The sequence below is a fragment of the Populus euphratica genome, unplaced genomic scaffold (genome assembly GCF_000495115.2).
Source record: "Populus euphratica unplaced genomic scaffold, PopEup_1.0 scaffold162.1, whole genome shotgun sequence".
In the NCBI taxonomy this organism is placed as follows: Eukaryota; Viridiplantae; Streptophyta; class Magnoliopsida; order Malpighiales; family Salicaceae; genus Populus; species Populus euphratica.
The window spans coordinates 182,651-208,285 of record NW_011500047.1 but is presented as its reverse complement, the minus strand read 5'-3'; the positions used below and the strand labels follow the sequence as shown (position 1 = coordinate 208,285).

General features: G+C 34.7%; 3 protein-coding genes and 1 pseudogene across 3 annotated transcripts; 2 read left to right on the top strand and 2 right to left on the bottom strand.

Moving 5' to 3' along the window:
• Positions 1–1,026: 1,026 nt before the first annotated feature.
• On the bottom strand, positions 1,027–3,715 carry LOC105107520 (G-type lectin S-receptor-like serine/threonine-protein kinase RLK1; annotated as a pseudogene).
• Positions 3,716–4,235: 520 nt separating this feature from the next.
• LOC105107536 (G-type lectin S-receptor-like serine/threonine-protein kinase RLK1) lies at positions 4,236–8,449 on the bottom strand. Its single transcript, XM_011001491.1, has 3 exons — positions 8,426–8,449; positions 4,656–5,710; positions 4,236–4,542 (listed from the first exon to the last, which is right to left on the bottom strand). Exons 1-3 carry the CDS (start codon positions 8,447–8,449, stop codon positions 4,521–4,523), a joined length of 1,101 nt encoding a protein of 366 aa, XP_010999793.1. The 3' UTR covers positions 4,236–4,520.
• IRX1 (cellulose synthase family protein) lies at positions 8,427–14,987 on the top strand. Its single transcript, XM_011001474.1, has 13 exons — positions 8,427–8,801; positions 9,021–9,097; positions 9,302–9,353; positions 9,451–9,595; positions 9,849–10,115; positions 10,529–10,874; positions 10,988–11,125; positions 11,688–11,813; positions 11,901–12,113; positions 12,635–12,887; positions 12,979–13,178; positions 13,455–13,808; positions 14,107–14,987. Exons 1-13 carry the CDS (start codon positions 8,624–8,626, stop codon positions 14,692–14,694), a joined length of 2,937 nt encoding a protein of 978 aa, XP_010999776.1. The 5' UTR covers positions 8,427–8,623; the 3' UTR covers positions 14,695–14,987.
• An 8,468-nt stretch (positions 14,988–23,455) lies between these two features.
• LOC105107519 (receptor-like protein kinase) lies at positions 23,456–25,396 on the top strand. Its single transcript, XM_011001473.1, is given in 2 exon segments — positions 23,456–23,703; positions 23,706–25,396. Coding segments are annotated over 2 exon segments (1,410 nt in total). The 5' UTR covers positions 23,456–23,558; the 3' UTR covers positions 24,971–25,396.
• Positions 25,397–25,635: the final 239 nt, after the last annotated feature.

The window sequence follows — 25,635 nt, the reverse complement described above, 5'->3', positions numbered from 1 at the left end:
CTTCGGTGTTTGCTTTTGATTTCTGTTTGCTTTCGAGTCAGGTGAGTGGATAATTTTCCATATGCATGAGAAATATTATAAATATTTGATTTGTTAATATGAATTGGATCATGCTTCTTGATAATATATATGGTGATTATTATCCTTGTTATGATAAGCATGATCATTCGTTGAATCCGAATTCTTGATATGAACCAGTATGTATTTTGGATTGACTTATGAATTGATAGCTCCTCATTTGATTGATGTCATGAGTTGAGCCTTGAGATATGAATATGTCTGTTTGATTATGATTATGACCCTATGGTATGTCAGTCAGAATACCCATGATAACAGGTTAATGTTAGTCTTTGTGCACATCGTATCTGAACCCTAGTTGGTCGGGGGAGTCACCAACCTGTATGGATTGATCATCCTATAGCACGGAGCCTCATGCTCATTGCATTTTGATTTTCTGACGATTTTACCATATGATATTCTTGTTATGGCCTATTTGAGAAACCTTTTTATAAGACCCTAAATCCATACTTGTATGTGTGTGTGTGTGTGTGTGTGTGTGTGTGTCATTATTGTATTATCTCGTATGTGTGTATTGAACGTTATCTACTCACTGAGTTGTTGAACTCACACTCTCATTATTTATCATTTTCAGGCTTATAGCTTGATAGCAGGTCACTTTTGTTGGACCTTCAGAACCTACTCTTTTGATTGTAATTTGTACCTTTTTTTATGTTTAGTCAGTGCTCTAAAACTCTTGTATTAAGACAATTCAATTATATTATGAAGTTGATTTTGTTATTAATGCTGCGTTGAACTCTGATTGAGTTAGGATAAATTTGTATATAAGTTTGGGTTCGCATAGGTACGGAACCTTGGAGGGGAACCTTGCCTATGTGCCGGTCATGGATCCGGGATTCGGGTCGTGACAATAACTATCAAACCACAGTACTTGGAAACTAGGGCACGCATCGAATACAGCATTACTTGTGTACAACGCTGCCTTTTGTAGTAGCAGGCAAACAGAAATGACAAGAACTTATAATCTTTAAGTGAAGAACTTATGGTGGAAAAGACACTGGTGAAGAAGCCAGTAATCAAGAAAAGGTTACTACTGAAAGATAATAGGGCTGGCAACGCTACAAAGGTGCTTTAACTTGCTGCGTAAAGAAGGCATGGACATGGTGGAACAGGGACTTCAACTACTCCTTCAAGCATTTGTGTAACTTTCCTCATGGTGGGTCGGAGAGATGGATCTTCCTGAATACACCAGAAAGCAATCATCAGAAACCTCTCTAGCATTTCTATGTCATCTAAGACTCCGGTATCAGATCCAACGAGGGCATCCAATGTCCCTTCACGATAACAGTCATATGCCCAGTCTGTTAAAATTGCCTGTTCTTCTATGGTTGCTTTGCTCTCCACATTTCTTCTGCAACAAATGATCTCTAGCAGTAGTACACCATAGCTATACACATCCACCTTCACAGTGACGGGCATGTTCCTGAACCATTCAGGTGCAACATACCCTTTTGTCCCTATGATGGCAGTATGGGTTTGGCTCTGATCCAGCAACAAGAGCTTTGCCAAACCAAAGTCAGATATCCTTGCATTGTAATATTCATCCACAAGTATATTCTGGGGTTTGATATCACAATGGATAATCTGATTGCTACACTCTTCATGCAAGTACAAAAGTCCTCTTGCAGCTCCAAAGGCAATTTGGATTCTTTTCTTCCAACCAGGTTTTGCATCTTGAAAAATAAAACTCGATAGACTTCTATTGCTCATGAACTCATACACCAACAACCGCTGATCACCTTCTTCGCAGAATCCCAGCAACCGAACCAGGTTCTTGTGATGGGTCTGGCCGATCACATTTACTTCGGTCTTGAATTCCCTCACACTATCTTCTGCCACATTATTTAGCTTCTTCACAGCCACAACAATGCTAGACCCTATATGCACTACCCCTTTGTAAACAACTCCAAATGCTCCTCTTCCCAACTCTTCCTTGAACCCCTCTGTTGCTTCTGCAAGCTCTTTTGTAAGTAAAACACCGCAAATTTGTTTCGACAGCACCGTCTTTCTGAGGAATTCTCTTTGTTCTCCTGCGGTAGATGAAAAAAACCCATACAAATTGCACAAACCAACAAAAAATTCACAAACACAGAGCAACCCAAAAACACAGATCCCAACAGGACCAAACCGTCTGTGTCTTTTTTGTTGTTAGGGGAATAAGGGCTACGTGGATTGACATTACTTCTCTTGACTTTGAGAAGAGCCTTCCCATCAAGATTAGTTTGTACTCTTCCATTCGAGAGTGGTAGCTTCTTCTTCCAACACATATCACCAGATCTGAAAATAGCGACAGCACACATACAATCATTCAAGCAAGACTGTCTGCACTTTTCTTCAGTGAAAGGCTGCAAGAGAGCGTAGTCAGATGTTGGCCAATCTGTATTTGTAAGTTCTTCAAAATCGTACAAATCTTCCACGGGAGCCACTTCATCTTCTTCACAACTTTGTGTGTTGTTTGGTCTGCACCTTCCATACTGATCATTTTGATCGAGTAACGAGTATCCTCCAGGGCATTCGCAGATTGGTCTTCGATCTGAATTCAGCCTGCAGACGCTGTTGAACCCACAGGTTCCACTGCCAGCACTGACAAAACTTGCTTGGCAAATATTATCTGGTTGAGACCAAATTGGTGCCCACCTTTCATTGCCAGTAGATGCTTTCGGGTGATAATACTGGGTGAAAACTCCGTCAAAGTTGAGAGTTGCTCTGTGATAGAAGTCTCCAGTGGAGGCAGTTTCTCTCTGTGTTAGAGGGACTCTTTGGTCATTCTCCCTCAATAGATACAGGTATCCTGACTCATTAAAGACCACTTGATAGCCAGGACTCGATGAATCCAACTCACCATCGGTATCACTTTTATAGTAAGGTTCATTAGTATAATCACTAGGCAGGTTTATTGTTGCTAGCACAAGATTCCCGTCATCTCTAAGTTTAAGCTGGAACCTTCCCTTAGAAAAGTTGGTTTCTGATAGGCGAGAAGAAAGGGTCATCCCCCTGTCCAAGACCTGTGAAGGCAGTAAAGTGTCCGCAGGATTCTTGAAACTCTCCCACAGCTTAACAGAAACACGATCTCGAAGCACGAAGTTGCCTGTGTCAGTCATGGCACCGTAGGCGACAACACCAATGATTGTCTCGGATCTCCACAACTCTCTTCCTTGAGGGTCAATAAGTGAAATCCCGCGATTGGCTGTCAGCACTGCCTTGGACCCTGTTGGTGCAGGCTTATCTCCATTTGCATACCAGACGATGGTTTTGTCTGGTATTTTATCGTACCATATGGCAAGCAAGAAGAGATCTGTGTTGCCATAAAGTTGATAAAAGCCAAAGGCAAAGTGACCAGAAGGTGAAAGCCATGAGGTGTTTTCAGAAGTGGAAAGGGAATCACCCACAGTTATATTACCACCAGTTTGAGCAACAGAAAAAGGTAGTAGCATTATGAGCAAGGAAAAGGAAAGATGAAGGATAGGAAAGGTCATTGCAAAAGATGATGATGACTCCAAACTGTGAGGCAAACTAAATTAAGGCACGGTCAATAAATAACCTATGGGAAAGAGAAGGGTGGAGCCTGAGGCCAAACACAAGTCTTCCCGGGCCTTTTCTGGACAACGGTTTTTTCTCTGAATTTTCAAGAATTACAGGCTTGGACATTACTTATGGCGTACCATGGCAAGACTTTCAACCATACATAAATGGAAGTGGTTACCTGCCAATTTACTTAATTAGAATCCTTGCAGTCCCTACAGAGTGGGCGTGTGATTGTCATGGAGTTCTCGGTCCATTTTCTATTAAGACAAATGCTGGTATAGAAGTAATGATGATGGGTTCTACAGAGTATAGTGCATTGTATAGTTATCAGCTGTTCCTGTCCTGATATAACCCCCCCATCTAATAGATTCATGAGAATATCTATAGCTACAACATGCTTCACTTACAACCGTATACTAACCATTCAACATGAAATTCAAGGGACCAAGTTGCTGGTTGTTACTTTCTTAATTATGCAAAGGGATAGCGGAAACAACCATGATGTAATGGAATGGTGTTTGATGTTTCACTTTTTGCTGTAAAAAGCTTTGTCCGCAAGAACTACAGGTTCTTACATGTCTATCACTAAGCGTTTCCCGGAAGAAAAAATGCCCCCAAACAAGCCAAACATCTCTTGACCAAGACTTGTGTTTTTTTATTTTGATTCTCATGGTAGTACAGAGCAAATTGGACTTTAAACCTAATCCCTACCCTTACTCTGCTAAGAGAGTAACACCACGATGAACTTCCATTGGTATATCTGAAGCAAGGAAACTAAAAGAACAAGAACATGCTAACCTCAAGTTTTTGGATTCATCACAACATGTTGATTCCTTGGAAACTAATTCAAATTTAACACACAGTTTCAATTTATAAAGCTACATTTCATGGTGGAAAAAACCGTAGAAAAATCATATCTAAGTGAAATAAAGATCATTACTGACTGCCACCGGAAGCTTACATGGTCGTTAACTTCAGGGCCCGTGGTATTAGTTGTGGTGCACGCAAGCTGACCCGGACACCCACGTTAATCTAAAAAAAAAGATCATTACTGACTGTATTTGCTAATTGTACTATATGGAAATGGATTTGGAGCAGCAGGAACTTCAACAACTCCTTCAAGCATCTGTGTGACCTTCCTCATGGTGGGTCTGACAGATGGATCCTCTTGAATACACCAAATCCCGACCTTCAACAGACGCTCTAGTGTCGATATGTCATTCTTGGCCTCCATGTCATCTCCAATTAAAACATCCAAACTTCCATTCATATAGCAGTCATAAGCCCAATCAGTCAGTACTGGATTCTCTGCTTCACCGATCTCCAAATCTACATTTCTTCTACAACAGATTATCTCTATCAGCATGACACCGAAGCTATACACATCAACCTTCACAGTGATTGGTCTGTTCCTGAACCATTCAGGTGCAACATACCCTTTTGTTCCTCTAATAGCAGTTTGAGTTTTGCTCTGATCCATCACCAAAAGCTTTGCCAGTCCAAAATCAGATATTCGAGCATTGTAATAATTGTCAAGAAGTATGTTCTGAGGCTTTATATCACAGTGAATGATTTGGGTGCCACATTCTTCGTGCAGGTACAAGAGTCCTCTTGCAATGCCAAAGGCAATTTGGATCCTTTGCTTCCAATTGGGCTTAGAGCATCCGAAAAGGAAGTTTGCTAGAGTGCCATTACTCAAGAACTCGTACACCAACAATCGATTCTGCCCCTCGTCACAAAATCCTAGCAAACGGACCAAATTCTTGTGATGCGTCTGGCCAATCACTTGTACTTCTGTTTTAAATTCTTTTTCCCCATCCTGAACCACTTTATCTAACTTCTTGACAGCAACAACAATAGTAGAGCCTGCCTGCATTGTCCCCTTGTAAACAACACCAAAACCTCCTCTTCCCACCTCTTCTTTGAAGTCATTTGTCGCTTCAGCGAGCTCTTTGTATGTAAAATACCGCAAGTTTGTCTCCAAACCACTTCCACCTTCCTGAACTTTTTCAGTTTTCTTGCGATAAATGAAGGAAGAAGTGAGACAGAAAGCACATTGTAATGTTTTGAATAAATGAGTAGGAAAATACAATAAAGCCCTTGGTGGCTTAAAGTGTGGGTATAAATGAACGAGGGGTAGTGTAGTAATTCAAAAAAAACTTAATAAATAGAAATAGAAAGTAAACTTCAATTTGACAAAAATTACCGTTTAACCCTAAAAATTTGATAAAATTCCAGAATGGTCCCTGGAGTATAATGAGATGATCTGGACAGAAATGAGGATTGGTTATGGTCAGAATTTCAGTATATTCATGGATTTATGATAAGTTTAGTTTGGTCCTCCAAATGGATTAAGTTACAATTTGACCCTTAAAAATATAATAAATTACAGATTAGTCCCTAGCTGTAATATTAGCTTTTGCAGATGTGTTTGATGAATAATTGAGGGTTAGTTAGTGAAGTATTACCAATTTTATTATTTATTTTATTATGGATTGGATTTTGAGAAAACTATTAATTTTTGGGTTTTTGGAATATAACTAATTAGTTCAAAAATATATAGGGTTATGGAATATATCCTTAAATAAGTGTATTAAATAGGTTATATATTCTTTTGAGTCATTCTTGAATATGTCTTCTTTGTATTCAGATAATCCTGATATTCTACCGGCAGGACGTCAGTAGGATTTTCTTCGGTGTTTGCTTTTGCTTTCTGTTTGCTTTCGAGTCAGGTGAGTGGATAATTTTCCATATGCATGAGAAATATTATAAATATTTGATTTGTTAATATGAATTGGATCATGCTTCTTGATAATATATATGGTGATTATTATCCTTGTTATGATAAGCATGATCATTCGTTGAATCCGAATTCTTGATATGAACCAGTATGTATTTTGGATTGACTTATGAATTGATAGCTCCTCATTTGATTGATGTCATGAGTTGAGTCTTGAGATATTAATATGTTTGTTTGATTATGATTATGGCTCTATGGTATGTTAGTCAGAATACTTATGGTAACAGGGTAATGTTAGTCTTTGTGCACATCGTATCTGAACCCTAGTTGGTCGGGGGAGTCACCAACCTGTGTGGACTGATCATCCCACAGTACGGAGCCTCATGCTCATTGCATTTTGATTTTCTGACGATTTTACCATATGATATTCTTGTTATGGCCTATTTGAGAAACCTTTTTATAAGAACCTAAATTCATACTTGTATATATATTTCTCATTGCTATATTACCTCGTGTGTGTATATTGAACGTTATCTACTCACTGAGTTGTTGAACTCACACTCTCATTATTTATCATTTTCAGGCTTATAGCTTGATAGCAGGTCACTTTTGTTGGACCTTCAGAACCTGCTCTTTTGGTTGTAATCCGTGCATTTTTCTTTATGTCTAATTAGTGCTCCGAAACTATGAAATTATATTGACTCTTGTATTAAGACAATTCAATTATATTATGAAGTTGATTTTGTTATTAATGTTGCGTTGAATTCTGATTGAGTTAGAATAAATTTCGTTGAACTCTGATTGAGTTAGGATAAATTTCTAAGTTTGGATTTGCATAGGTTTGGAACCTTGAAGGGAAACATTGCCTATGTGCCGGTCATGGATTCGGGATTCAGGTCGTGATAGAAGTAAGGAAGAGAATCTTGAGATTTTGCAAGAAATAGGTTACATTTGGATTACTATGTGGGTGGCTATGTTGCTGCTGTGTCCTGTGTCACATTTTCAAACTTCGGGGAGAAGAGGAACCTGATAATTTCTGGTGGAAATGATAAGTTGATCGGTGGAAATGATAAGTTGATCAGTGAAAATGTGGGATTGCTCCAAATATCATGAAGCAGGGCAGACCGATGGCAACGAAGATTTTCTATGTCTTAACATTGATTTGAGAAAAAGGTCGATTTTTATTGTCTTTTGCTCGTGTTAGAATCCTTTCATCTCATACTTTCCATTCTGGCAGGTCAATTGGTTCCGTAAAACTCCAATTGATTCAGAAAACTTGTTATTTGTGACGCAAAAAAAGTAGTAGAGGTCAATTCTGTTTCTTAGATTAGAGCTACAACATCATAGTCTGGAGAGCATGCCTTGATTCTGTTCAGGAGACGATAGTTTCCGGTTCGTTGAATGGCTTTGTTCACTTCTGGTCTAGCAATTTGCAAAAGAAGTTACAAAACAAATGCATATTATGTAAATTTAACAAGAGATGCGTTCTATAGTCACTTATTTATGCCCATCATTTGTTCTGGGGTTACTCTTTATAGTCTGATTCGAAGTTGCAAACTGCCGTTTCTGGTATTGCAATTATGTAGCCATAAACTGTTAATCCTGTACCTATTAGTGGACCAACAACCAGATATATGGGCTCAGCGTCGTAAAAGAGATCTCCATTCTACGTTTCTTTCTATTTTTTCCGTTTCAGAGAGAGAACTACCCTGACACATTGATATGATGATTGATGATTATGGGAACCATGCCGATGTTAGACACTAGACCATCTGGATCCTGCCAGTTTTCTGTTCACATGGCATCCCAGCCCAAGATCATGTGTTTATACTCATTAACCATCTGGATCCTGCCAGTTTTCTGTTCACATGGCATCCCAGCCCAAGATCATGTATTGATGACTTGTATTGAAAGTTTGTTAGTTGAAGATGTGCTCTGCCCAACAGAAACCTTCCTTAAATTTCCCGCAAATTTTTCAAAATTAGTCACTTACACCCCAAAAAATAGACGTTGCTTCTCACTTGTGTTTCTCTGCAAAACACATGACACTAACTCCCCAACCGCCATACCTCACCAACCCACCACCCTCAACCTTCTCTTCGCCATTACAAAAATGTCAGTACCACCCTCTGAAAGACACCAACACACCCTAGCTTTGGTTAGGGTATTTGATATAAAAACAAGGCCAAAACAAAAGATTGGAAGGAAGCAGAGGAAGACCCTCTTGAAAGAATTGAAGAATTGGAGTTGTATAGAGCTGGTAAAGTGGTAATAAGCAGGATGATGGAATCTGGGGCTCCTATATGCCATACCTGTGGTGAACAGGTGGGGCATGATGCCAATGGTGAGCTATTTGTGGCTTGCCATGAGTGTAACTATCCCATGTGCAAGTCTTGTTTTGAGTTTGAAATCAAAGAGGGCCGGAAAGTTTGCTTGCGGTGTGGCTCGCCATATGATGGTACCACCCCCATCTTGAAGTTATCTTTTGCTGATTTTGTTAATACATTCTTATGGTCTGGTAAATCAATGTGTCAGATTTTTTTCTTTTTACTATGCGGTTTAATTTCAGGGTTTGAAACTTTCATAGTGGTTCCTATTCTTGAAAATCCCTTCCATTTGCTTGTCACGCACCTCTTTATTTAATATTCATATGCTAATTTATGCCTGCTTTCTCCAGAGAACTTGCTGGATGATGTAGAAAAGAAGGGGTCTGGCAATCAATCCACAATGGCATCTCACTTCAACGATTCTCAGGTATAACTATTTCATAAAATGTTAAATGATGCATAAGAGACTCATGATTTTATTTTATTTTTTGATTTAAAGAAACTCAAGAAGAACTATCAAGTTTTTTTCTAGTTTCATCCATGAAGTTTTAAGCCTGCTGCGTGTTATATATATAATGTTTCAAATGTTGGGATTCTGGCAGCATTGTTTAATTAACCTTGGTTCGTACAGGATGTCGGAATTCATGCTAGACATATCAGTAGTGTGTCCACTGTGGATAGCGGTTAGTGACCTTGCTTTTTCTAAAGATCATTTTGTTTTTCTTGAACTCTCTTCTTTTTTATTTGGGGTTATCTATCGCATCCTATGTTTTTGTGAAGAAATGAATGATGAATATGGGAATCCAATTTGGAAGAATCGGGTGGAGAGTTGGAAGGATAAAAAGAACAAGAAGAAAAAGAGTAGTCCTAAGGCTGAAAATGAACCAGCTCAAGTTCCTACGGAACAGCAGATGGAAGAGAAACCGTAAGTACAAAAACATGGCTTATTTGATTTTGAAACACTGCACAAGGAGAAGACTGAGATCGAGGTATCTAAACTTGAAGGAATAAAGATGGTGTTTTCAAATTAATCATGTTGTAAGGTCTTGCAAGCTACTTGAAGCTTTTTATCAACTGTTGATGGTTAAATGTCTCATCCAACAGTTATTCATTAAAGTTGAAACAAAAGAATCAATGCCAAGGCGTCTTTCATTTGATGTTTCCTTTCCAATTTGCAGGTCTGCAGAGGCTTCGGAGCCGCTTTCAATTGTTTATCCAATTCCACGCAACAAACTCACACCATACAGAGCCGTGATCATTATGCGACTGGTCATTCTGGGCCTCTTCTTCCACTACAGAATAACAAATCCTGTCGATAGTGCCTTTGGCCTGTGGCTTACTTCTGTCATATGTGAGATCTGGTTTGCATTTTCTTGGGTGTTGGATCAGTTCCCCAAGTGGAATCCTGTCAATAGAGAAACGTTTATCGAAAGGCTGTCTGCAAGGTACACTATATGGAAGCAAAAAATCTCATGTTACTAGTAAAGCCTTTAAAAACTGAAGATTATGATTTGACACAAAATCACCGTCATCTGCATAATTTACCATCTTCTTTTTTCTTTTTTTTATTGCTAAAAGTGGCTCACAAACATTAGCTATACGACGCATACAACCTTACCTTCTGTGAGACTCAAAAACAAATACAACTGTTAGTTTCCAACCTTTATCAATAGCTGTTTATCCATTTCTTCATGTCGAGGTGTTGGCAGGGCTAAGTTTGCTGTGCATATCAATACACATAATAACGTAGAGGTAGTACATGTAGGAAGAGCACAAAATAACTGCAGAAAACATAAATGCACCCGTACAATGTGCTGATCGAAGTGTAAATGATATGATGTTCACAATGCCATACCAGGTATGAAAGAGAGGGTGAGCCTTCTCAGCTTGCTGGTGTGGATTTTTTCGTGAGTACTGTTGATCCACTGAAAGAACCGCCATTGATCACTGCCAATACAGTCCTTTCCATCCTTGCTGTGGACTATCCCGTCGATAAAGTTTCCTGCTACGTGTCTGATGATGGTGCAGCTATGCTTACATTTGAATCTCTGGTAGAAACAGCTGAGTTTGCAAGGAAGTGGGTTCCGTTCTGCAAAAAATACTCAATTGAACCAAGAGCACCGGAGTTTTACTTCTCACAGAAAATTGATTACTTGAAAGACAAGGTTCAACCTTCTTTCGTGAAAGAACGTAGAGCAATGAAAGTAAGCTCTGAGCTCTTATTACACAATTCTCAAATACTCATCCTTTCTGAAAAGGCATTATGTAATTGGTTTTGGTTACAAGTCATTTGTCATGTCCTTCTATTTTGTTTCAGAGGGATTATGAAGAGTACAAAGTCCGAGTTAATGCCCTGGTAGCAAAGGCTCAGAAAACACCTGAAGAAGGATGGACTATGCAAGATGGAACACCTTGGCCTGGGAATAACACACGTGATCATCCTGGCATGATTCAGGTTGAAATCTTCATTGGCTTTTGAATCTTGCTTGATTTTTCATGTTAGTACTGGGTAGAAAGTCTATTGCTAATTGGTTCAGTAAAGCTGTTTAACCTTTTGAAGATAATGAGATCAACAGGATATCTTTAATATCCCTGCTTCTATAGTAAGATCAAGAGAAATAAAGGATCTGCACTACTGTTATCTAAATTTTCAAAATTGATTTCATGATACATCTAAGATGTGAAAATTCTCTGGCTTAAAGCTGCAATTACCATAGAAAGATTCCTGATGCATTTAGTAATCTAAGGGACAGTGGTTTATTTGGAATTTATGAAATAATTGAAACATTTTTTTGAATTCAGAATCCTCAAGGCTTCGAAATAAAATCCTATGGCCCAATTTTTGCATTTCTTTTCTGAGCAAGATACTGATCTTTTATGTGTTCCTTCAATATTTATTAGAAGCCCATGTGATCCTGCGACTCCAGTCTATTTGACACATCCATAAAACTCTTCCATGAAAGTGACTCCATGTTATCTGAAAATTCAATAACCATATATGGCCGTTTTCTTGACAGGTCTTCCTTGGAAATACTGGAGCTCGTGACATTGAAGGAAATGAACTACCTCGTCTAGTATATGTCTCCAGGGAGAAGAGACCTGGCTACCAGCACCACAAAAAGGCTGGTGCAGAAAATGCTCTGGTTTGTACAAATAATTTAAGATTGGTAAGGCTTCATATGAACCTCATGTTGGAGTTGGACTAACACTTCACGAATGGCTTTATACAGGTGAGAGTGTCTGCAGTTCTCACAAATGCTCCCTACATCCTCAATGTTGATTGTGATCACTATGTAAACAATAGCAAGGCTGTTCGAGAGGCAATGTGCATCCTGATGGATCCACAAGTAGGTCGAGATGTATGCTATGTGCAGTTCCCTCAGAGGTTTGATGGCATAGATAAGAGTGATCGCTACGCCAATCGTAACGTAGTTTTCTTTGATGTAAGGCTAAATCGAGCTTAATCTTCTCCTCTTTTCAATTTGAACATAAAATGGTAAAGTTATCTGGATTATAATTCTCAAAAAGAAATAAAACTAGAGTAGCAGAAACATTTTCTTCCATTTTTTTTTTTATCCTGAAGTTTTTAAATAGCTAGGTCATTTGATGGGTATGGAAGTTGGTCTTTTCAGGTCATGTGAATATTTAAGTTTAGAAATTATTTCTTATTTAAATAAATGACAGAAATCAGTATCTTCAAACTTATTTCAAGTTAATCTACAATGAAGTTCAGATAGATACATCGGCCCTTCAAATCCTCTTTATCATTAATCTTTTTGCTCTCCCAATTCCTATCGACAGACAGATGTGCAACACATGTTTTACTCAGAGCAGAAAGTGGAAGAAGTGGAAAATTAGGCAACAATATGCTGATTTTGAAAATAATACAACATTGCCATAATATCCTGGCTCCTGTTGTTTATAGCCTTTTGAATTCTGACAATTCTTTCTATTCTATTGTCAGGTTAACATGAAGGGGTTGGATGGCATTCAAGGACCAGTATATGTAGGAACTGGTTGTGTTTTCAATAGGCAAGCACTTTACGGCTACGGGCCTCCTTCTATGCCCAGCTTACGCAAGGGAAAGGATTCTTCATCCTGCTTCTCATGTTGCTGCCCCTCAAAGAAGAAGCCTGCTCAAGATCCAGCTGAGGTTTACAGAGATGCAAAAAGAGAGGATCTCAATGCTGCCATATTTAATCTTACAGAGATTGATAGTAAGTTTAAATTTTTTAAGAGAGTTGGATTAGATGATAGGTTAACAGAATTTTCACTCACTAAGTTATACTGGGGCCTTTTCTCCTGCAGATTATGATGAGCATGAAAGGTCAATGCTGATCTCCCAGTTGAGCTTTGAGAAAACTTTTGGCTTATCTTCTGTCTTCATTGAGTCTACGCTAATGGAGAATGGAGGAGTACCTGAGTCTGCGAACTCATCAACACTCATCAAGGAAGCAATTCATGTCATAGGGTGTGGCTACGAAGAGAAGACTGAATGGGGAAAAGAGGTGAAACATAAAAAAAATTATTTAGATATATTTTTAAATAAAAATTATTTTAAAAAACAATTATTATCACAATCACAATACTAAATTGAATATTCACAGCATTTTCTACCCTAGACTGTCATTTCAATCTTGAATTCTTGATTTTTTAGTTGAAAACATGATGTGACCTTCTATTGCATTAACATTCAAGTAGGAATTATGCTGGTGGTTTTCAGTTTGGACCTAGTTGGCTTGGTTGTATTGTCGATTTTAAACCTTTTTATTGTGTCTTCTCAGATTGGTTGGATATATGGATCAGTCACTGAGGATATCTTAAGTGGCTTCAAGATGCACTGCCGAGGATGGAGATCAATTTACTGCATGCCTGTAAGGCCTGCATTCAAAGGATCTGCACCCATCAACCTGTCTGATAGATTGCACCAGGTCCTCCGATGGGCTCTTGGTTCTGTGGAAATTTTCTTTAGCAGACACTGTCCCCTCTGGTACGGTTTCGGAGGAGGCCGTCTTAAATGGCTCCAAAGGCTTGCGTATATAAACACCATTGTGTACCCATTTACATCCCTCCCTCTCATTGCCTACTGCACAATTCCTGCAGTTTGTCTGCTCACCGGAAAATTCATCATACCAACGGTAATTTTTATGATCTTCCTTTTCTCATCCTAGAATGAAAAATGGTTGCAAAATCATGTCTCTTTACTTGTGAGTTATTCTTAGGGCAAATTTAAAATGTTTTGCTAGGTAGAAGTTGGAACAATGCTTCTCAAGCCATTGAACTATGCATACTATTACTAGTTTGCTATTCTGCGTCACCAATTTTCTGTGCGATATTAAAAATCACAGTTTGCCAAATTCAATCTACAGTTCATGTTCCACTAGTAATCATGTGCTAAAGGGACTGAATATGTATTGTACCTTGTCACTGATCCAGCTCTCAAACCTGGCAAGCATGCTGTTTCTTGGCCTCTTTATCTCTATCATTGTAACTGCAGTGCTTGAGCTAAGATGGAGTGGTGTCAGCATTGAAGATTTATGGCGTAATGAACAATTCTGGGTGATCGGAGGTGTTTCAGCCCATCTCTTTGCGGTCTTCCAGGGATTCTTAAAAATGTTGGCTGGCATCGATACGAACTTCACTGTCACAGCCAAAGCAGCCGAAGATACAGAATTTGGGGAGCTATATATGGTCAAGTGGACAACACTTTTGATTCCTCCAACAACACTTCTCATTATCAATATTGTTGGTGTTGTTGCTGGATTCTCTGATGCACTTAACAAAGGATATGAAGCATGGGGGCCTCTCTTTGGCAAGGTGTTCTTTGCTTTCTGGGTGATTCTTCATCTCTATCCATTCCTTAAAGGTCTAATGGGTCGCCAAAACAGAACACCAACCATTGTTGTTCTCTGGTCAGTGCTGTTGGCCTCTGTCTTCTCTCTTGTTTGGGTCAAGATTAATCCATTCGTTAACAAAGTTGATAACACCTTGGTTGCGGAGACCTGCATTTCCATTGATTGCTGAGCTACCTCCAATAAGTCTCTCCCAGTATTTTGGGGTTACAAAACCTTTGGGAATTGGAATATGATCCTCGTTGTGGTTTCTCTCAAGAAAGCATATATTGCTGTCAGTATTTAAATGAACTGCAAGATGATTATTCTCTGAAGTTTTGAACAGTTTGAAATGCTCCTTTTGCTGAGCGAAAGGTCTAAGAATTGCTGTGACGAGATATTATGTAAAAATATAGGTTTTGATTGTGTTTCCTTGAATCGAGAAAAGCGTAAGGATATATAGACACGATATTGTCTTCTTTCTCAGGTTTGGTGTGCCATCACCTCTGCATTGATTTCATAGTAATTCCTCGAACCATTTGGTTACCTGTCAGGCTCACTGCACCTGACAAGGACCAAGCAAACATTCTTGCAAGTAACGAAAAAGTAGCAAAGACATAGGTCCGCAAGTCAAGAGTCACCCACATGACCATTTGTTCTGAAATCTTACCGGTAGATCCACTTTGATAATGTGGTCCTGTTGTCAACGATGAAGATTTTTATGACAACAAATCTATTTTGAAGTTTTTATATTTTAAAAATGTTTTTTTAAAAAACATTATTTTTTAAAATTTAAATTTTTTGTGTTTTTAAATTTTTTTAATGTGATAATGTTAAAAATAATTTTAAAAAATTAAAAAAAATATTATTTGAATATATTTTTAAATAAAAAATTATTTTAAAAAACAACTAACTATTGATAAAGCCTATGAAAAATAAAGAATGTCACACTTCAGCTTTTAAATTAAAACATTCCTTCTTCTTCTTCTTTTTTAAGTGTGATAGTGGTATTTTATAAAAATATTATTTTAAAAAATATATTAAAATAATTTTAATTTTAATTTTTCTATCAAGATGTTAAAATTATTGAAAATTATAAAAAATATATATATAAATTTAATATTATTTTCATATTAAACGCACCAAACACAGTTTTAAATGTAAAAAACAATTAGCTTTTAGAACATAAATTGAATTAGTTTTTTTATCCAACCTTTCCGAAAGCACACAGCAAATCCTAACACTGCTCTAAGCTTCACATTTTAGTCGAGGATTGTATGGAAAGTTTTTCTGATACCCCTTTTTACTCTTCTTTGCTGCCATGAAATGCTGGGAAACGTAGCAGCAAGGAATCCAAAAGCATTTCCTTCTCGCTCACTATTTTAAATGAGGGAAGAAAAAAAGAAAAGCAGTTGCTTGCTATCGAAGAACAATACATGTGATGTAGATGATGATGAAAGCTTGGAAACTAATCATCTAGTTTGCTACAAAAATTTTAAAATCAAGATCTTGCTTGCTATAATAACATCTCATTTTATATTTTCTTTTTTTAGAAGACATTTTTATTGATTTCCGAGTATAGAATATAGCAATTTTATCAAGCATAACACAATTTATTTAGTTGCATGAAGAAAAAAAATTATATATGATTTATTTTTAATAAAATCATTTTACTAAAAATTTATTTAATATATTAAATCAGCTAGGCATTTCATTACAGCAATCAACAGTAACATAAGTTTTTTTTATATGATTTCATCCTTAATTATTTCTTTAATTTCATCCTTTTATGAATAATTTGATAATTAATTTGTTAAAATTCATTCAAGAAAGATAAAATTCAACAAAACAGGACCATAGAATAGAACGAAGAGAGACCTCAAGATCAATCTCAAATTCACGTGAGAAAGTACATTTTCATCCACCAACTACCCCTTTTATTCTTTTATGATCCCTATAGTTTTTGGAGTTTTTATTTTAGTCCAAAAGATAATTTAATTATTTTCTTTTTTTAGAAGACATTTTTACAGATTTTTCAAGGATAGAATATAGAAATTTTATTAAGCATAAAATAATTTATTTAGTTATGGAAAGAAAAAAAAATATATAAGATTTATTTTTCTTAAAATCATTTTACTAAAATATTAGTTAATATATTAAAAGAGCTAGGCATTTCACTATAGCAATATGCAATAAGTTTTTTTTTCTAATTTCATCCTCAACTTTAATTTTTTGAATTCCATCCTTTTATGATTAATTTAATAAAATTTATTCAAGGAAGCCAAAATTCAACGAAAAAGGATCAAAGAATAAAACAAATAGAAACCTCATAGCTAATCTTAAATTCATGCGAGAAAGTACCTTTTGATCCACTAATTTTCACTTTTATTCTTTTATAGTCCCTTTAATTTTTAAACTTTTTATTTTAGTATAAAAGATTTAGTCTCTAGCTTGAAAAGAGAGGGATTTGTTATGGCAAAGGAAAAGGAAAGTCATTGTTTGGCTGTATTTTAATGACGAAAAACATAAATTTTAGTATCAATGAATTTCATTTGACAAGACAAGTTTTATAGAGGTTTTTTAAACATTCAATTTTCCTGAAAATATAGATTAGGGTGAAAAGAGTTTTTTGGTTTGATTTTGTGTTTTTTATCTATTCAGGGGTGTTTAAGTAGGGAGATTAGTTTATTGAGATGCTAAAAATGTTTACTAAGTACTTTTAAATTAAAATATGTTGTACTTGATTTTTAAGACTCAAAACCCCCAATTATAATTTTCTAGCCACTTTTACGGTGGTTGAAATCTTGTCAATCAGATGATGCGTCATCTACTTCTATTTCTTTAAAAAAAAAAAAGATGTTGCCCTACTCTTATAAAAGAATAAAAAAAAGGTCATCTATATAGAGCTAGCCTTACAAACCCACGCATGTCCGATCTTTTGTCTATTAAGTTGAGAGCTAGGCTTTGCCCCTTTTTTTTTCATTTTTTTAATTTTTTTTTTGGGGGTGGGGGTTAGATGTAAATGCACTATAAAAAAAATTAACATTGTATTTCAATTATTATTCAATTTTTTTATATGTTCCAAATAATATTATAGGTTTTTATAGGAATGTTAACATTTATTTTTCAATTATTATGTGTCTAATATGAAAAAAAAAACTCATGAATATTCAATTAATATAAAACTAATGTTTTTTGAGATGTTTTATGAATTCTTATATAATTTTATCACATTTATCAATTTTTTATCTTTAATCATACACAAAATCTTGAGACTTTGTTTTAATGTTAATTATAATTTTTTTTAATACTATAAAGGATCTTTGTTTAGAAAACAATGCTTGAAATTTACAAAACAACCCAAAATTGGGTGGGTACTTGTTTTTATAAATGTATTTTTTTATCATATTATTAAATACAACTATACAAGATTATTTTAAAAAAAACATATAGTTATTAAAGCTAGTTAAGTCTATAACCCTGGTTCAAAATTTGGTGAGTTAACCGGAGTTTTTATTTATTTATTTCTTAAACCTCAAACATAAGATTGATTATGAATTAAATTTCATAATTTGTTTTAGTTCGTTTATTATAGAGTTATCATGACTACAAACAAGCATCTTGATATTGGGTTGATACTTGATTTTAAGAGCATCTATTTCTATCATATAATTAAATAAAAATAGTTTAAAAAAATAATATGTTAATTTTTTTGGGTTAAGCTAAATCGACCTGAGTTGATCCAATATATAAACTCCAGCCAAAGAACTAAAGTTAGGAAGATCTTGAAATTTTAAAATGGTGGGATTGAACATAGATATAATATCCCAAATCGGCGGGTGAGGACTTAGGAAAAAACCTTATATGAGCATACTCACCTTGACTAGTAAGATGTATTTGGGAGCCATGTGTGGCTGCTAAGAACAAATTCATGAGACCCGAGAGCCAACGCCAATAATATCTTGCTAGTGGAATGAGGTTTTATATTTTGGTATCAAAACCCGGCTCACTAGCTGTTCGATGGTACCGACAGGGTCGTTAGGCTCCTTAAATGAGGTGGATTGTGATATCTCATATCGATAGGTGAGGACCTGGGGGAGAATCTATATAAGCATGTTGACCTTGACTAGTAAGATGTATTTTGGAGCCATGCATGGCTGCCAAGAATAAATTCGTGAGGCCTGTGGGCCAAAACGGACAATATCTTGCTAGTGAGGTGAGATGTTACAATAGGTAAAAGATTGAATTGATATTACATGATTTAGAAGAAAAACATTATGGGGACTAAGTAAGAAACCGATTGACCAATTCATTTAACAACCTAAATGGATGACCAGTTCATCCTAAATAAATGAGGGGTCAAATTTTAAATAGTTGAAAATTGATTGTAAATGTCTTATTAGGCAATGAAACTAATAGAATAGTCTTAGAAAAAAAAAAAGGAGTTATGGTTTTTTTCTCTTCCTTTTACTTTCTTGAGAATTTGTTTTTTAAAAAAAAAGTAATTAAAAAAATAGTAAAGATAAAAGGGGTTAGAGGGATTGTAAAGTGAGTAATGAAGGTATTTTGATGAATTTAAAGGGTTTTTTTAGAAATTCAAAAAGTTAAAGAGATTGTTAAAGTGGGGAGAGAAAGGTGAGAGAGGAGAGGTAAATAGAACCTTGACTTCTTTTGCATCTTTCTTTTGTTTCAATATCCATTTGAGGTAAGAAACCCAATTTAAATGATTAAAGTGAATGGTTTTGAATTATATTAATTGTTAAATGTATTAGTGTTGATTTGAATATGAAATTATGAATAATTAATTGTTGTTGTGTTGATTTATGATGGGGAAATGATTATTGTCATGAGAAATAATTGGGTAAGGGTTAGATATCGAGAAATTGGAAGGAACTATACCTCACCCTTAATAATAGAATTGGTCAAGATAGGAAAAGAAAAACAAAAATTTAATTTGGATGAGTAATTGACATGTAATGGATTTGAGATTATGTTGAATTAACCTTTCGAATGATAAGAAATATATTAGATTTAACATAATTAAGAGAAAACATATTCTTCCTCTTAACACTACAATTAGTTAAAAACTTGAAAATGATATAATTGCCTTTATTGTTATGGTTGTGGAAGAATGTATTTAATGAGTGTTATTGGATATTTATTTATTGATGATTGAACTGTCATTAAGGATTGAATAAGAAAGATATGATGTTTAATAGCATAAGAGATTAGTTCGAATATACATACATACATACATACATACATATATACATACATAGAATAAAAATGAATCTAAATAAAATGAGAATATAATTGATAATGATGGTGCATGTGAGGCTGAGGGGCTATATGAACAATACGGATTATTGTTCATCAATATACTTTAGGTAGGTGTTTTATACCCTAATCTCTTTATTTATATATTGATTCATTATTAACTATAATTTATTTAAATATACAATTGCATGATGATAATTGAGAGAATAAGTATGTTTGTACGATATGCGAATAAATGAAATATTTGTTAGTTCTCAAATGGGAATGCCAAGTTAATTGGTATCTAGTTGGGATTATTGAATTATTGGCTTTTGAATGGGAATATCAAATTGATAGCATCCAATTAGGATTGCCATATTAATTGATATCTAATTTGATTACCAGATTATTGGCTTCTGAATTAGAATGATGGATTGATAGGCATCTAAATAGAGTTGCTAGAATGATTGGTATCCTATATGAATTATTGAATTATTGGCTTTCAAATGGAAACCCATATTGATAGACATTCAAATGGGATTTTTAGGTTGATTGGTATCCTGTTTTCATTACCGGATTTTAATAGCACGTAATGGTGAAAGATTGGTGTTTTGTCATCGGTGGTTATTTTTTCCACTACTTTTCTCTCTTTTATTCGAAAAGTACACATAGGGATAAGCAAAAAAACTATAAAACTGATTAAACCAAGAAAATCAAACTGTAAAAAAAAAATGATTAGAAATTTTTTAAAAAATTTGGTTCAATTCGGTATCGGTTTCAAAGGTTGAAACCGAATCAAATGAATAAGTTGAAACCAAACTAAAAAAAAGTTTTTTTAAAAAATGAATAAGTTGAAACCAAACTAAAAAACGTTTTTTTTTTAAAATAGGGTTATAAATACTAAAGTTTCTTTTTTTCTCACCCTAATATCTTCCTCACTCTCCCAATCTCTTTGTATCTCAATCTTTATCTTTCAATCTCCCAATCTTATTTTTTTTCTCTTTTGTTTCCTTATCTTTATCAAGCATGCATCTCAAAGACAAAACATCTCATATTCTTCTTCCATTACTTTTAGCCAATATTATCATTTCATGTTTCTAAAAAACACTTTTAACTTATCAAACTAATCAATCATACTATGAGTGTGAAGAGTTTTATTAAATAAAATATTGCATCAATAATTGTTGAGTGCTCCACTCACTTTTTGAATATAATCAAGATCTATATACAACTTTAAAGCAAGAGAAGCACCTAACAATAATAATATGTGTTTTTGGATTTATCAACAATAACCAATAATATTATTGATAGATCCAACCCATATGCTCACAATCTTCACCCTAGATCTATTAATAATATGTGTTTTTTTTTTTTTTTTTGCTTGTCTTAAAGGTTAGAGATTGGATTTTTATGCTTCGTTTATATGGCTTTTGTGAAAATCAAGAAAAAAGATGATGATGCTATCAACTACAAGATTATTTCCAATGCAAGATCATATTTGTGTTATTTTGATTTTTTTTTTTGAACAACATACATCAAACTAGACCAAATCAAAATTGGTTGATTTGAACCTATTTCAATTCGATTTTGGTTTGAATTAAAAACAATAACTTTGGTTTGGTTATTGTTTTTTATTCAAAATCAAACCAAACCGAAAATGTTCACCCATAAGTACATGCTTGTCCTCTTTGTTTTTTGTGTTTCAATCCTTATTCTTTTGATTTCTCATTTTTGTTCTTGATTCTTTTATAAAAGTTTTGTTTGTTTTCAATTACAATTTGTTATATTTTTTTTTATTGGGTTCTTATTATTTTGATTTTTATTTTTTTTTTATTCTTTTTGTTAAAGTTTATTAGTTTTCAATTTCATCATTCAATAAAAGTTTATGTTATGTTATTTGTTTCAATTTGGCCCTCATTTTTTTTTGTTAAAGTTATTTTTCTTTTAAATTTAACTCTCTAATTGAAAATTTATTGTTACTCTCTAATTTATTTTTTCTTTTAATTATCACCCTCATTCTCTTAATTATAATTTTTTGTTTTATATCCTTTTGTGCTAATGATTTTTTTTTCCAGTTTCATCTTTTGGTGTTTGATTTGTTGGAGATTGAGCTTCGTGATTTCTCTATTTACGATGCTTCTGATTTAATGACTTAAGTCATGAATTTGAAAAGCTAATGTGATTTGTCATTATTTTTTTTATTTTTTTATTTAATCATTCTACATTATTTAAAAATAATAATATTGATTTTGTAGTTATCTTCAGTTTCTTTACTATCGGTTTATCATGATCCCATGACCAAAACTAGTTTTGCAGACTTTTTTGAATAGAGGCTTTCTTAAAAATTGTTTTATTTTTATTTAATTTTGAAGATATTATTTTAATTCATTTATATTTTTTTATACAGATGAATTTTATTTTTTAAAATAAAAAAATATTTAATTTTAGATAATATTTCTAATATGTTTGGTCCTGTATAATTTTTTTTTCTTTTATTTTATTCAAAAAGTTTTATATGTTTTTTATTTATAATATATTTTATTGATTTTAATAAAAAAAAATACTCAATAAAAACAATAGGATAAATGTCAGGATAAAATGTTTTGATTTATATTTATCTCTCATTTTTTCTAGTTTCTCTTTTAATTATTGTTAATAATTTATTTATTTATTTATATAAATAATTATTTATTTATTTAATGATATATTTTTATAAACTTGTTAATTTATTTCTTGAATTTTCTCATGTAAAAAAACACATCAAAATAACCCTTGACACACACACACACACACACACACACACACACACACACACACACACACACACACACACACACACACACACACACACACACACACACACACACAACGCACACAACATGCGGCTGAGCACGGAAGAAATAACTAGGACAAGAGTATAGAAGGAAGCGACAAGCGAGAGCTGGAAAGCACCTAAAACAGTATTATTGAATTTTATACCGTTGAAGGGACAACTGTTTTTCAAATTGATTATGTTTATATTTTAATATTCTAGAGTGACTTGACTGGGTGACCCATGTTTTAACCCCATACTTTGATTAAATGAAAATTATATATCAAAACCCACCTCTTAATATTTTATCTTCTTCATCTATGTAAATGGCACCTGGATACTAGTTTCCTTAAAATAGGTTAATTAATTAATTAATTAATGTTTTTGCATAGAAAGAGAACTTATGACATGCACTTGATTTATGGGAACAATAATTAGTGGATGTCTATTGAGATTCTTATTGTTGCATAAAAGAATTACACACCAAAGATTCAAATTTTAAGTTGTAAATTGTAGAATTTTTATAATTTTTTTGTATGAACATTGATAAAATATCTTTGATCATAAACATGTTATGTTTTATTTTTCTAATGATTAAAGAAAAAGTTTCACGTTGAGAGATTTATTTAGAAACATAATTGAAATAATATTTTTAAAAATTTTAAATTTTTTATTTAAATTTAATTTTTTATGTTTTTTTATTTTTTAATAATTTTGAAAAAAAATTTAAAAAAAGTATTTCAATATATTTTAAAATAAAAAAAATATTTTAAAAAATACTTTAACCTAGACATTCCTTGATGTAAAGTAGACGGTAGTTGTTTCTCGAGTCTCATTGAGCTAGAGAACATCTCAAAACAGCAAAGGTATGAATTGAATGTATTTCTGCAAATAGATTATAAACCAAGGGCCATAAAGAAACCAAAATCCTCTTTCCACTACACAACCTCTCACTTTTCACTTACAAACAACCGTACACGCTTTCTTACATGGCGGGCACACCCTCAACAAAGCTCCCTTCACTTTCTCTGTCCCTCCCCAAAATGTCACCACCTCCACCACCCCTCCTCCTTCCTCTCCTCCTCCTCTTCCTCATCTCCGCCACCACCACTGAAGCTGCCTCTGCCTCTCCCATTGCCCCAAAACTCCCTCCCCCACCTCCTCTCCTGCTGCACCCACCACCAAAACTCCCTCCCCCACCTCCTCTCCTCCACCGACCACCAAAACCCCCTTTCCCTCCACTAACTCCACTTTAAACCCCAAACAACTTAGAGCCCTCCAATCTCTAGACATTCCTACAGCTAAAGATCCTTGCATACAACCTTCTCCTCACAACGCCACCATTTGTGACTCTTCTTCCCCCTTTCGCCAGTTAGTCTCGCTTCACCTGTCCAACTGCTCCTCTGACCTCTCTCTTTCTTACACTGCCCTTAAATCCCTCTCCACTCTTCAATCTCTCTCTTTCACCAACTGCCCTGTTACCCCTATTAGATTCCCTTTAGATCTTGCCATCTCTCTTCATTCTTTCACTTGCATTCACTCTCTTAAACACCTCACTGGTATCGGGCTCTCTCGCTTTGTCAATCTCACTGATCTCACTGTAAGTAATGTGCCAGTCAATACTAGTGGTCTTTATGCGGTTCTTGGTAATATGCGTAAGCTTAGGTCTGTTACCATCTCAAATGCTAATGTCACTGGCTACATACCAAAACATCTGCTTTTCAATCTTACCCATGTTGATTTTTCAGGTAATAGGCTTAAAGGAAAGATACCCAGTTCCATTACACTTCTTGAAAATCTTGAAAGTCTCAATCTTTACTCAAATGCACTTACTGGGGAAATCCCTGATAATCTTGGTGACTTGATTTCACTAAAGAATGTGTCTTTAGGGTCTAACTCTTTATCTGGGGGGATCCCGGATTCAATGTCAGCAATTCCTGATTTAGCTTATGTTGATCTGAGTTCAAATCAGTTGAATGGGACAGTACCAAAGTTTTTTGCGGAAATGAAGAAATTGAGGTACTTGAATCTTGAGGACAATGAGTTTCATGGTGTTTTGCCTTTCAATCTTACTTTTATGAAGAGCTTAGCTGTGTTTAAAGTTGGTGGAAACAGCAATTTGTGTTACAATCATACAATTTTGTCATCAAAATTGAAGCTTGGAATTGCTCCTTGTGATAAGCATGGATTGCCATTGTCACCACCACCTGCAAAGGATAATTCATCAGGAGGTGATAGTGAGAGTGATTCATCAGATTATAATGATGAAGGTGATGATTCTAACAGCAATAAAGAGGGTCATCAAGGACCTAATAAGGTTGTTCTTGGTGTGGCAATTGCGCTTTCCTCTATAGTCTTCCTAATTGTCTTCCTTATTCTTCTCTCCAAAAGATGTGGTTAATTAGAAGGTAATGTTATTTGTTCAGAATTCAGAGTAGGGAAAAACTGGTTACTAGAAATCATTTGATTGTTTAATTGGTTATACACTTGAGTATGAAGAAGAGTAGTCGTAGAAGGGGAAAAGGAAAAAGGCGAGGGTGGAAATCATTATTTAGGTGTGTTATTTATTTGCTGCTTTGATAATTGGATGGAGAAAAGAGCAGTGATTTATATTTTATATATGTATATATATAATTTATTATGAATTCGGTTACCGTGGATGCATTATTTGGATTCTGTAGAGGGGAAAAAGTGGTTGATATCAATGTTGTATTATGAAATATGTATCTTGAACCCCAGGAATTATTTGATCACACTTTCATTTATTCGGCCTCTATGTTTGATCCTGTGTGTTTCCATTATGTTATGTGAATTTGGCCTTTCTGCTCGTCCTTTATGATTTGGTTGAGTTTGGTTTGCAATTCGGTTCAGATTATTTATTGCATTAAGAAGGAGCCACACTGGAGACCTGTCTTTGCTGTATGATAACACAGCAAAATTCAAGCCCACAATGTTCTTTCTTCGGTGTGTTAAAGTGATTAATACAATATACGTTGATATTTCCAGTGAATGACGAGAGTGAAAATAAATGGGACAAGTGCACGGACCTTCTTGCCACTTGCTATC

Excerpts from the sequence above, each read along its gene's own strand:
- IRX1 (XM_011001474.1), top strand. The coding sequence starts at position 8,624 with ATGATGGAATCTGGGGCTCCTATATGCCATACCTGTGGTGAACAGGTG. Across the intron at positions 9,596-9,848 it reads CAGCAGATGGAAGAGAAACC|GTCTGCAGAGGCTTCGGAGC; the intron begins GTAAGTACAAAA and ends TCCAATTTGCAG. Across the intron at positions 11,126-11,687 it reads ATCATCCTGGCATGATTCAG|GTCTTCCTTGGAAATACTGG; the intron begins GTTGAAATCTTC and ends TTTTCTTGACAG.
- LOC105107536 (XM_011001491.1), bottom strand. The coding sequence starts at position 8,449 with ATGGCGAAGAGAAGGTTGAGGGTG. Across the intron at positions 5,711-8,425 it reads CGAAGAGAAGGTTGAGGGTG|CCACCAAGGGCTTTATTGTA; the intron begins GTGGGTTGGTGA and ends CCACACTTTAAG. Across the intron at positions 4,543-4,655 it reads ACAATTAGCAAATACAGTCA|TAATGATCTTTATTTCACTT; the intron begins GTAATGATCTTT and ends GGTGGCAGTCAG.